Source organism: Aethina tumida, chromosome 2 (assembly GCF_024364675.1).
Source record: "Aethina tumida isolate Nest 87 chromosome 2, icAetTumi1.1, whole genome shotgun sequence".
Taxonomy (NCBI): Eukaryota; Metazoa; Arthropoda; class Insecta; order Coleoptera; family Nitidulidae; genus Aethina; species Aethina tumida.
This window is the reverse complement of record NC_065436.1, coordinates 16,274,637-16,288,394: the sequence shown is the minus strand read 5'-3', so window position 1 is coordinate 16,288,394 and position 13,758 is coordinate 16,274,637. Positions and strand designations below refer to the sequence as shown.

Genomic DNA, 13,758 nt, shown 5'->3' with positions numbered 1-13,758 from the left:
ATAAAACATATAACAAGAAAATTTTGAAATATAAAGTTTAATATGAGAAACATTTTATTCAGTATTTTATTAAGCAACAGTAGACAATATGTATAAATTCATTTGTTTTTTTTAATAACTTCGTACTCATCTTAAATATTGTCTCACTCAACATTTTTGAATGTTTCATGTTTAAAAAATCATCCCGGTTAAAAAATATTTAAAACAACAAATATTTAAGTTTATATGGTTAAATTGAATGTGTAAGTTTCGGAGGTTTCTTTTATTTATAGATATTTTCACTTACAAAATGTATTTGATATTCATCAAATGAATTTAGAAAAATGTGTAAAGATATAAAATATAAGTATAAAGTTTGAATCATTAAGAATCATTTTATTCAGTATTTTATTAAAATGCAGTAATAATATGTGATAAAATTAGTATTTCTTTCCACTTCTCTCCAACGTAGCAGAAAAATTTGAATTTTCAACAAATAATAAGGGTTCATTTCATGTTTAAAATTTCATACCACATCTGTGGGAAGGAGGGGACGTACTAATTTTAACATTGGTGTTTCTTCGGCGTGTTGATTAAATTTTTATTATGAACATTTTTTCGTAGGATACCTACTCGACATATTTGAATTTTTCAAGTTAAAAAGCAACAAATATTTAAGATGTTGATTGATATTTTCAGTATACATAATGTATTTGATATTCATCATATGAATTTACAAAAATTTGTAGATATATAAAATATATATGTTAACTGGAAAAAATTTGAAATATAAAGTTTAATATGAGAAACATTTTATTATGTATTTTATTAAAATTCAGTAGAGAATATATAAATAAATTTGTTATTTCAATAAGTTTCTACTCAAGTTACATAGTCGATTAAATTATTTATTTTATTTTATTACCAGAAATAATATTTTATAGATATGAATATTTAATACTTCAAAATTATTATTATTATATGTTTTCTATTATGCGAATTTAATTAATTTTAAAACTAGCAATACACGATTAAAAGATCTTTTGTGAATTTTCAGTTACTTGTTATGCCAAAAATTTTTAAAATATAAAGTTTAATATGAAAATCATTTTATTATATATTTATTCAAATTTCAGTAGAAAATATTTATAATTACCATTGTTGTTTCAATAGCTTCTACTCAAGCTACATAGTTGATTAAATTGAGTAGACGTATTTAATTTATTACCAGACATAACATTTTATCGATTTAAATGAATATTTAATATGCACACATAAATATTTATTATACTTAAAAATATTGTACATTATGTCTTAGATTATGCAAATTTAATTATTTTTAAAACTTGCGTGTTATTTTGCCATATATTCACTTAAGAAAGAAAATATTATGATTAACAACATCAAATGAAGCAAACATAAAAATACATTACATTATTAGATAATTTATGTATTGTAAACTATTTTAGTAAAAATGAAAATATTTTTATACAAATCGATGCTGTTGTATACGGCATGTTTTTAATTTAAACAATATAAAACAGTCACCAATACAATTTATATGAATTGATTTTCCAACATACATATATATATATATATATATATATATATATAGGCTGTGTGAGCATGTTTCAGTTTAATTATTGGAACATAAAAGTCACAAATAATTGCCTGTTAAAATTTAAAAATTTATTTTTTGCCTACATTGGGAAAACACAAACAATATCATAATTAAAAATTTAAACACCAGACACGATAACGTGCCCAGCCCTTCATAACACACCATTTAATTACTTTAAAAACAATTAAAGTGCTTTTAAAAGTATCATGAACTAAGAGCATAAGAAAACAACAAGAGTGCACTTATACTTACCACACAGAGAGTGTAAGTGTAAGCACTAAAATCCAAATGACGAACGTAATTTGTTTCTGTGCCCTTAATTATTTTCAAATTGGCAAATTGGATCTGAACAAACGCCGGATTCATCAAATTTTGTTCGGCAATTCAAAAACATGTTTCGCTCTTGGTGCCAAACTTCAAAGATTTGCGAAATTTGCTTAAATAATGTTAATTTAGGTGTCAAAGGATGGTAAACTTATAATTAAAGGCATTGATTATAACGGGGGTCTTTTATTAAGGGCCGCTCGTGTTTAACAAAATGTTATTACCGTTTTTGTGCACATTTTTATCATGAATTATTATGAATAATCCCGTTAAATATTATCGAAAGGTCTAATTAATAATAAGAATTATCAATTTGGACAAATTTAAAATTGTTTCTTAAATAAATGGTTGTTTGAAATAAATATTAACCTCCATTTTTTTGTGTATTGTGTATAAATAGAAATTATACGACTTTGATTTTAAATATCAGACATATCTGACAAATAATTTATTAGATTTTTATTAGACAATATTAATATGTAGTTATAAATTAGTTCTAAAAACTACGACGTCTTAATAAATTTAAATATTAAAAATAGTGTTTCCAATGCTAAATTTAAAAAAATCAGTAATGATGCACAATTTTTTCAGAAATGTGTTTTTAAACTTAATTAGTTTCCAAAACACTATGATTAATATTAATAATTAAAATTATGGATGCAACATTGAAAAAGAAATATTTTTACACATATTATTTATGTTTCAAAATAAAAAACATTTGTTTGTAATTTAATTAAAATCTGTCACATTTGAAATACATAAAGCAAATACATTCAAAAGTATTTTACATTAATAAAGACTTAAAAATAATCACGTTAAAAACTTTTACCGATGCGAAAATATTTAGAAGTGTATTTATAAATGTATAAACTCTTTTATATTTATGGCATGTAAATTCATTAACTATAAAACGTAATTGAAATTTACCACTGCAAATGTAATATATTGTGAATTTTGTTCTGTTTATTTTTGTCAACGTTTAACTGCCTTTAAACATTTTGCCGTCGGGTTTCAAATAATATATACTAAATTTTTTAAGTAATTTTATTTGTCGTAATTCTACAAACTAATATTATAATTTTAATATTTTGGGAAATTATACAAAATGTGCATTATAATCCTGAAATTGAAAAAACTCAAAAAATAACCTGAAAATGTGAACAACAGTAATTTTTACAGACAAAAAAAAAAATGTATTCCGGACAACATAAAAAATTATCAGGTTCAAGAAAAATCGCATTCAATTCAGCAAGTACCTTATGAGAACTTTTTCCTGGCGCAATTCCCCAGAAAAGTCACAAAAACTGATAAAACTCGATGGGCAAAAAAAAATGTCGTGAAAACCGTCACGGCCGTTTTGCGGTGTGCGTACGCGTATGCGGCAGGAGTCCACCTGGGAGGTTCGGGGACGCGTCCACTAATGAGAGCGCGGAACGGAAAACTGAAGAAAACACGTCGCGACGCCCGTTGTAAACACTGGCGCATCGCTCCGTCGAACGGCGTCGGTGCTAATCGTGGCGCTTCGGTCAAACAGTACTTCATCAAGTGACACGGGATCCGCATGGGAGTTTCGTTCGAATTCGAAACTGTACGTGCATAAATCGCAGGTGAAAAATCTGTTGTCCTGCAAATCGAATTTTTATTGATAACTATAAATTTTCGAAATGCCGACAACGGACTGTAAAAATTATTTTGATATGGAACGGGGGGTGTTTCATGCGGATAGAAGTTTCCTTTTTGAGGGGTGCTTTTCACGAACGTGTCTTTGCTCATGATTTATGTCATTTATCACTTTATTTATGTTAATTTTCCTCAATATTATTTTTGGCTAATTATAATTCAATTCATATATAACAGTAAAACTAAAAAGTCTATTATTTTGTTATTTGTATATAATTTAAAACAGTAATTAAAACGAAACACAGAATTATTTTCAGTTAATACACAAATTAATTCACTTATTTTTCAATATTAATTTTTGCTTATTCGAAATCTGCTCATACATTATATGTATTTAAGTACTTAGGTAGAGTGTTGGCAGAAACACACTGTATACAAACATATTGGTGAATATTTCATATATTAAAAATAATTTTGTTAGCTACAAATCAAAACACTAAATATTCGGCTGACAAAAAGTAAAGCAACTTTTTACTATATGTCACAAATCTCTACAAAATCCACAATAATTTTTAGTTTCATAGTATACACCAAAATAAAATAAGTTAATATTTTCCAAATTAAAAACACGGATTGTATCGTTCATTCAATCCGATGAAAGAAAAATCAATATAGATCGATTGTAACGCGTGTTTTATAACAGTTTTCAAGATTTGGTGATGTGGAAGGAAAAAATAAAACTGAACGACCAAGAGAAACCAATAGGTTTCAGGATAAACACATTTTATCCTACTCCAAAAAAGATCCTTTCCTGAGTTACAGCAAAATAAAAGGTCTACTTGAGACACAACTTGGAATTAATGTTTCTTCAAGAACTGTAAGAAATAGATTACTACAAGGGGGTCTTCATGTGAGGAGACCAGACTAAAAAACCACTACTATCAGAGAAGAACAGATTATCCAGAGTTGAGTTTACCAGGTCCCTTTTACACTGGACTTTAAATGATTGGAAACGAGCGACCTGGTGTGATGAAATCAAGTTTAATCTGGTTAGCAGTGATGGGATTTTATATGTAAGGCGACCTATTCATTAAAAGTTTAACCCAAAGTTCACCATATTCATAGTTAAACACGGCGACAGGTGGGTAATGGTATGGGGCTGCTTTTCGGGATTTGGAATAGGTCCTCTCCCTTGAATATTGAGGAACAAGATGGTACCGTATTCAGATAAAAATATGCTACTAAAACTTTATTTTCAACAAGATAATGACCCGAAGCACACTTCAAAATATTTGAAGCAGTGGCTTTTAAGGGAAAAAATTAATGTTATGAACTGGACTTCTCAATTTCCGGAACTAAACTTTATTGAAATTTTATGGGAGATATTGAATAACAAAAAAAAAAAAAACTGTTGCTTTCCATTTAAAAAAGGTGTTTTGAAGTTATTCATAATAAAGGCAATATATTAGTGTAGAATTAATTAAAATACTAATTGCAAATTATTTGTAGTAATAAAACTTTAAATAGCATAAGTTGCACTACTATTGTCAGCCCAAAACAAATAATTATCAGTAAAATTAAACTTTTTATTTTTTTTTATTGTTTAACTTGTGGCGCCAAAAGCTTCACTTCGAAGCACAACGGAAGATGGCGTGCATCGTCGACGCAGTAAGCGTCTTGCGTCGCGCGCCACTTGAGCTTAAAGCCACGCCGCGTCCCTTCTTCCCCAAGCTCTCGAAGACGACGGTCGCACCTTTTTTTCTCGCTCGCAATTTTGTTGTTTGGCTCAATAAAGAGTTCATTTTTGAGTTAATCGTGCTTTATTTACTAGTTCGCCCTTTCCCTTTTTCCGCATCGAGGGAAAATCGTGTAAACTGTAAAAACTATGTAATTGTTAAATTTATAATGGGAAGTTAATTTTTAATACATATTTTTTATAACATAATAACAACGACAAAAATTATTTGAATTTTAAAATAGTTGGTCTACTTTCTTTCTACCAATACTGTACATCTTTAAGATGTTAAAACAAAAAGAAACTCTTTATCCAAATTATATTCAACTACTTAATTAATTTATGTATTTGTCACTCATTTTTCTGAATATTAGTTTGGGCCACTCAAAATGTGTTCCTACATAATATATCAATAGATGTCGATAAATCTTTCATCACTTTCAGACTTTTACTGTCTCTGTCAGACATGATGTCTCTCTCATAATTCGGTACGATCAAACGCTTTTCGATCGGTACACTTTGGAACATTGTAATTTATTTTCAATTAATAGTTAAATTATTTTATTTATTTTTTACACACTTTTATCAATATTAATTTTGACCATTTGGATATACAGTAAAGGCAACAAATATAGCAACTTTATTAAAATTCAAATATTTTTTGCCCTGATTTTTACGTTCAAAAAAATATATTTTAATAATCAACTTCCCTTTATATGTTTAACAATTATTATACAAAGTTAATATTCTCCGATATTCATAATTTGTGTTCATAGTAGCAATTTATATATTTTGCTACTACTTTCTAACATTATATCAAACGCAATATTTACTTAAGTACACCTTAAAAAATTGTAATTAATTATTTGAAGAAAGAACTTTTGAAATTATTTTCAGTGAATTAATTAATTAACTTCAATTAATTTACTTACTTGTTACTTATTAACCTCGATATTAATTGGGGCAAATAAGAAATATGTTCATATATAATATATACTTAAATATGTAACATATTCCATTTAATTAATAAATCTAAAAGACAATAATAGTTATCCTGGATAAATTATACGTTAATATTTACGCGCACTCCAACTGTCAGGTAACTTTGAAATCAGATTTTAGTGTTTACCAAGTAATTTAATTTTAATTTAATTCGTATCGTTGCAGGTCTTGACATTCCAAGGAATGAAGTTGTTTATTACCGATACTAAATGTTACTAAACTTTATTGCATAAAAACATTTGTTTACTTAATATTAATTTTCTCAATCGATATTAATCTCTACTAACTTCTATTGGTATTAAATTGTATGTAAATCTTTTTAATAAAATAGTTTTTTTGTATTTTTTGGTCGACTATTTGATAATTTTTGAAAGCATTGAGGTGAAAACATAATGTAAAGAACCACTCTACTATTTTAAGCAAATGTGACAATCGAAACTTCAACATTAATTTATGATATATAAATAGGTATAAAGTAATTAGCTTCTGCAAGAATCAAAATGTCTAACATTGACATTTATACAATATAATAAATAATTTACAATATCTCTAAAATGATAACAGAATTAACCTGTCAATTTTAAAATATATAAAAAAATCTTCAATAATTAAAACAGGATATGTAACATATTGAACAACTTAGTCAATAAGTTTTCAATTTTAATTTAATCTGTTTAGTTGAGGGGGTTGACAATACGAAGGAAAACATTGTTTTATATTCCATATGCTGTTCACAAAATCATTTATTTTCTTCACATTAAATTTCGAAAAAAATTATCACTTCTAAGCTTAATTTCTATTAACTATTAAATTGTATTCGTATTTTTTTAATAAAATTATCTGGTATAGCTTCTTTTTTGGTTACGTTAGTGAATTTATAGATTCCTTAGAAAATGTTGGGAGTACTTTGGAAACATATGAGTAAGATAAAACATAATGAAAACATCAGCTCTGGTATTTTAAGTAACAGCAACAATTGAAATTTCAACATTAATTAATTTATGACAAATAAAATGGAAATAATATAATTGATAATAATTTATAATGTCGCTAAAATGGTAACAATTAAATTATCCACCTAAAAATATAAGATACTTAATAACTTAAAAAACATGTGCCGAAATAGTAAATGGGAAATGAAAAATTGTTGCTCAGCAAATCGAATCCCTATTGATATCTCGATAAATTCGAAATGGTGGACAGGTTTGTAGAACTGCGGAAAACTTGATATGCACACACTTCAGTCAGTATTGACTTTTAATCCAAAGGAAAAATATTTAGAGTGGACTCATCGGATTCAATGCACCTTGAGATTTTATTTGCCGAATCCATAATGTATAATTTCTTATATTTTAAGTAGTAACATTATCTCAATTTATTTGGTGCATTTATATTTTGAGTTTTACAAAAAAAAAATGGATTATCGAGAATTAATAAGTTATTATTATCTATAACACATACTGCTGGAGGTATAATATCAGAGATTTGGAAAATATCGTCTATAAATAATTCAGTCACAATATCAGTTAATCCTGCAAATAAAATATAATAGATTTATAATACATATAACGCGATTATAATCTTATCGATGACTGTAGAAGAAAACCTATGAAGCAAACATGTGTAGATTAACCACAACAGATTATTTATCAAGTTGCCGTAAAAAGTGTTGCATGTTGGTACAAGTGTGTTATGAAAACTTCGTATAAACAACTGTTTTTCTTTGTCATTTTTATTATTAGTAAGTCACATTAATTATTTTAATTGAAAAAATGAAAGTAAGTAATTAGGTATTGTAATTGGTTACTGTATAGTTTTGTATTATATTTTATTGCGTATTTTTATTAACATATTATCTGACTTAAGTGAATATTGTTGCTAACTTGTTATTTACTTTTTTCAACAAATATTTTGATTATCGATCTAAACATACATATTTGCTTTGTGTTCAAATACTTACTCTGTCCACCTTTTGAAGTGGATATTTTTATATGTATATGTATATGTATATGTATATGTATATGTATATGTATATGTATATGTATATGTATATGTATATGTATATGTATATGTATATGTATATGTATATGTATATGTATATGTATATGTATATGTATATGTATATGTATATGTATATGTATATGTATATGTATATGTATATGTATATGTATATGTATATGTATATGTATATGTATATGTATATGTATATGTATATGTATATGTATATGTATATGTATATGTATATGTATATGTATATGTATATGTATATGTATATGTATATGTATATGTATATGTATATGTATATGTATATGTATATGTATATGTATATGTATATGTATATGTATATGTATATGTATATGTATATGTATATGTATATGTATATGTATATGTATATGTATATGTATATGTATATGTATATGTATATGTATATGTATATGTATATGTATATGTATATGTATATGTATATGTATATGTATATGTATATGTATATGTATATGTATATGTATATGTATATGTATATGTATATGTATATGTATATGTATATGTATATGTATATGTATATGTATATGTATATGTATATGTATATGTATATGTATATGTATATGTATATGTATTACTATTTTATTATTACTTTTAGAATGTTATTTGATTTTTGAAAATCTAATTCTATTTTTAGAAATATCGGCGTTGAAATGTTTCCACATAAACTCATCGCAAACTACTATAGAAATGGAATTACTTAAATGGGAAAATATATCGATGATCCTTGAGTAAGATTTTGTGGCTACGTAAACTAAATAATTTTAAATAATTACTTTAAGGAACAATCGCGATGGTTTAGAAAATGACACTGCACATATAGAAGCACATTGGAACGAGAATACCATGAAGGTATATCCGAAATATTTGGATGTTCAAAGGTCTGCTGCACCTAATGTGACTTTTACATTTTTTATTCAAGGCACAAAAACTGGAATCGAAACAATCAATTTTACCTCAACAAACAACTCATTAGGGTACATATTAATAGACATATTCGTATAAATTTTGAGTACAATGACTATTTATTTTTAGATTTACTGAAGTTGTCGTCAAAGTGGTAAATTCAATTTATTTAGAGGACATAATTTTTTTGTTAAAAGTGCTTTCTTACATCATTATATCCTTGTCTATGTATCCACAACTTTACACCATAAAAGATATCGACAGGTTGAGCATTTATGAGATTAGTGGGATGAGTAATGATTTTGTGTATCTTAATTTATTAGCCAGGGCTCTAATGTTGTTCAATACCCTACAAATGTCTTGTTTGTCTATGGTATGTATTGATATTCTTGATTATTATATTTTCCATTCTTTAAAAAATATTATCTAAAAATATATTTTTCCATTCAGGTATAACTAGGAAATATTTTTTTAATTCTGTTTGAGAAAAATAATTTTATTATTGCCAACGCAAACAAATAACTCTGTTTCTTAGTTGCACCAAAGTCTAAGAAAATTGATACAAACATCTCAGTATTCACTATTTTAAGACATCCTGTAAACATCACAGATGAACAAACAACATAATAAACACACTCTGCATCAAAAGTGCCGAACTTATCTTTTATTATGGCAATAATATAATTATGAACGGGTTGTTCCAAACATTTCAATAGCCTTACATTTCAAAACAATAAGTTAGGCTAACGTAATTTGTTACAGGAGGAATATCGCACGAGATACCCAAAGGGACTCATACCAATAACTGGCGTTGACAATGCATTTGCATTTCATGGATTTATTGTGGCATCTATTTTGTGTCTACAGTCCAACAGATACCCCGGTGCGGACAAGAAACTATCTACTACTGCGAAAGTCATTGTCATATTTTGCATAATTGTGCCAAACATAGCGTATTTTTTGGAGATGCTGGGCTTCATACAATGGTTGGATGTCATTTATGTGCACAGATTTGAAGAGTGGTTACTTCTTTTTCTCAGATATTTGCCTCAGGTAATGAAACCAACTAACGAATTTAGACCCAATATTGCTATTAAAGTTGTTGCCACTTCTAAATTACCCAGCAAAAAAGTTTACTAAAAAAAATTAAAGTTGGGAGTTATAGATACTGTCGATAGAAGTGAAAAATTAGAACTTTTATTATTAAAATTTGAAATTTCATAATGTTTGAATTAAATTTATCAACATGAATCTGGTTTTCACATCTATTGACACACCGAGCAACAATTTTATGCATGTTTATATGTTTTTTTATTATTTAAATATATTACGGGCTGTACAAGATCATGATAAAATATAAATACAATTCAACTGAAATGACAATTAATATACAATCATATTAATTATGGATAGTATTTTGTATTTACTTAGATTTCAATGTACTTGATTTTGAACATTATTTTAATTGTTTGCACCATTGTCATCATTAATTTCAACAATAATTAGACTTTTTGTACTTTCAATTATTTCATTTTGTTCTAAAAAAGATACAATAGGCTTATGGTAACTAAAGGAAGAAATGAAAATGTTTGATTCAAATTTATCTAATCATCGCGTAAAAACGGCATCGATTGTTTTTATATTTTGTAGTCCATTCATTTCACTTATAAGATAATACACAGTACTATACGTCACCTGTATAGCTACAGATATATTGCTAAAGAAGTTTTCACTTCTAAAAATACATTAAATCTATTATTATTTGTTAGGAAAGGCTAATTTTCAGTTTACACTCTTTTGTTGACGGTATAAAAAACAAGTATGTTTTACTTTTTCTTAATAAATATCCCTCCTTCGATTGTAATTGGAACTAAAATATACACAACCGGTCACTTGATTTCAATACTGATCTTGAACGATTATTTGGGATATTTATCTTCTCAACTTACTCCATCTATCAGATCCATTACTTTTCGACGAAATTGAGCGCGTTGGTAACAGATGGTAAGAGAATTAGACGCTGATTTTTTCCTTGAAAGCACATCAGAAATAAAGTTGATCATGAAAATTTCGAATATTTCTATATAGAGATTCCTTTCACGCCTTTCTCCTCTATGAACCCTCCACTTTCAAAACAGTAATAGATATTAGAATCAAACTCATTTCCGGCTTAGCTAAAGGCCTTTAACGAAACCACTGCATTAGTAAAATTTTACCTGATTTCAAAATGCTCTCAAATGTACAGCCGTAACTCACCCTCTAGTTTCGGGATTTTATTCTTAAGGACTAGTTTTCGGGTACCTCCTGAAAGCTTACCAGCCAAATCAACAATTTTTTTCTTGTGTCTGAATTTATTGACAGAAGAAGGACGAGCATGTCGGTGACGTGAACCCATAAGATTTTCCCCTACCACTTAAAAAATCATAATGGATAAATCTTTATCTTTTGCATAGTTTTTGGTGCTGAATATGGTAAAATAAAATTATTATAAAACGTTCTGGACGATAAAAAATACTTATTACTATTATGTTCAATACTGTATAATAAGTATAAAATTTTGTTTAAAGGTGCGACACAACTTCCGAAGGAAGTGTACTTTGGGCTGGAATATTTGGGGACCACTTGTAGAACTACTTGGACTTGGGATATCAGGAGTTTCAGTACTTTTACAAATTATCAACTTAGGTAAAATACATTTTATTAATAAATCGATTAATTTAAATGTCATTTTTCTAGGATGGATCGTCACACCTCTGGAAAATACATTCGTGGAATTAATAATTATTGTTTTCGCAATATTATATATTATAATTTTCATAGTCCAACATTTTATTTATTATTATGAACCAGAAATTGACACAACCAGTAACAAAAGGAATAGTTTTGATTCATGTGAATGCGAACAGGACAAAACATTGTATTATTTTGCATATTAACTGAATATATTTTAACAATAATTTTATAATTATGAATTAATATTTTACGAATATGTTTACTAACTTATTATAATAATACAAATAAAAATCTGTCTAATAGTCACTGCGTATTTATCAATTTAATTAGTTATATTTATAGAAAGTGATTCAATCTTTATACGAACAAAATATTTCGTGTATTATTGCACTGATCGGTTGAACGAAACCAAGAAATTTTTCTTCGAACAATTTTAAAAATAAGCTAATTAGGCACAGGTGTGTCGAAATGTGATGAAATACACATTTCACATACGTTTGATGTTAGCACAGGAACAGATTTATCTATTCACTATTTAAATACGGATTAAACAAATTGTTTAATCAGATAAGATTTATTGCTAATTATTGGTGTTTTCTAAGGTCTGAATATTTTATTTTTAAATAATACCATTTAGCATAAGTATTAAATAATTTAATATACACTATCGCTATATGTATAGCAACAAATTAAAAAACATAATCATTTTATTAAAAGAACAATTCTTTTTAATTTAAATTAATTTTATAATTATTAAACTCTGTCTAAACGTTTCGTACCTCAATTTATATATGGATATCTTTATTTACGTAGTTTGTATACAACATTTTATTTCGGAGAGGGTTCATAAGTAAAGCAACCAAACCCTATATTCAATACAATTGATTTTATAATTTATTTCTGTGCCCGACATCGTTTCTTAAAGCTAAAAATGCCTAGAAGTGTCCATTTAACGATACAAATTAAACAACAAATTGTAGAAAAGTTCTGAAATGGTGAAAAAAAGAGTAAAATTGCAGTAGATTTAAATTTAAACAAATCGATCATTTCAAGGACGATTTCCCATTTTAACAGAAGGAATACATTGGAAGGAGTTCCCAAAAGAGGTAGAAAACGCAAGAGTAACAGAGCTGTGGACAGGACAACAAAAAGGGGATGTTTTCGCGATACTTTCATCAGTGCATATCACTTAGATCAAAAAATAAACGAACTTAGTATATTGGTGAGTACCAAAAAAAGGAAGACTAAAAAGAACTGGTCTCTATGGTAGAAAACCAACAAAGAAGCCCTTCATTTCTACAAACTATAGAGCAGCGAAACTACTATTTGCACGAGAACATGTGAACTGGACAGATGGGCAATGGAAAACAATTTTGTTTTCCGATGAAAGTCGGCACCGATTATTCAAATTTGATGGTATTTCATAGGTGAGAGGACCAATTAATGAAAAGTATAATCCCAAGTACACTAAACCCACTGTGAAGCATGGTGGAGGAGACGTTATGGTTTGGTATGTTTTTCTGGGTTTGCCATGGACCCACTGGTTAAGTTAGACAGGATAATGGATCGTTTTGTTCATCGTGACATTCTCTAGAATCATATGCTTCCATTTGACGAAGGTAACATCAGTTTAAGGTGAACCTTTCAGCACGACAACGATCCGAAACATACGTCTAAGTTAGTTAAAGAATGGTTTGCATCTCAAGGAGTACGTGTCATGCCTTGGTCAGCACAAAATCCAGACCTCAATCCAATGGAAAACCTTTGAGAAGAAATTCAAAACTACTGTCAAATATGA

General features: G+C 27.5%; 2 protein-coding genes across 4 annotated transcripts in view; one reads left to right on the top strand and one right to left on the bottom strand.

Moving 5' to 3' along the window:
* LOC109597540 (heterogeneous nuclear ribonucleoprotein C) overlaps positions 1-3,370 on the bottom strand; it is a 190,813-nt gene extending 187,443 nt beyond the window's left edge. For all 3 annotated transcript variants that reach the window (XM_049963507.1, XM_049963510.1, XM_049963508.1), the window contains exon 1: positions 3,181-3,370. The gene's annotated coding sequence lies outside the window, so the exon portion shown is untranslated. The remainder of the gene's footprint in view (positions 1-3,180) is intronic.
* Positions 3,371-9,109: 5,739 nt separating this feature from the next.
* Positions 9,110-12,261, top strand: LOC109601685 (cystinosin homolog). Its single transcript, XM_049963512.1, has 5 exons — positions 9,110-9,298; positions 9,357-9,600; positions 9,990-10,280; positions 11,795-11,912; positions 11,964-12,261. The coding sequence occupies exons 1-5, from the start codon at positions 9,168-9,170 to the stop codon at positions 12,161-12,163; spliced, it is 984 nt and encodes a 327-aa protein (XP_049819469.1). The 5' UTR covers positions 9,110-9,167; the 3' UTR covers positions 12,164-12,261.
* The last annotated feature ends 1,497 nt before the right edge of the window (positions 12,262-13,758 follow it).

Excerpts from the sequence above, each read along its gene's own strand:
- LOC109601685 (XM_049963512.1), top strand. The coding sequence starts at position 9,168 with ATGAAGGTATATCCGAAATATTTGGATGTTCAAAGGTCTGCTGCACCT. Across the intron at positions 9,601-9,989 it reads AAATGTCTTGTTTGTCTATG|GAGGAATATCGCACGAGATA; the intron begins GTATGTATTGAT and ends AATTTGTTACAG. Across the intron at positions 10,281-11,794 it reads TTCTCAGATATTTGCCTCAG|GTGCGACACAACTTCCGAAG; the intron begins GTAATGAAACCA and ends TTTTGTTTAAAG.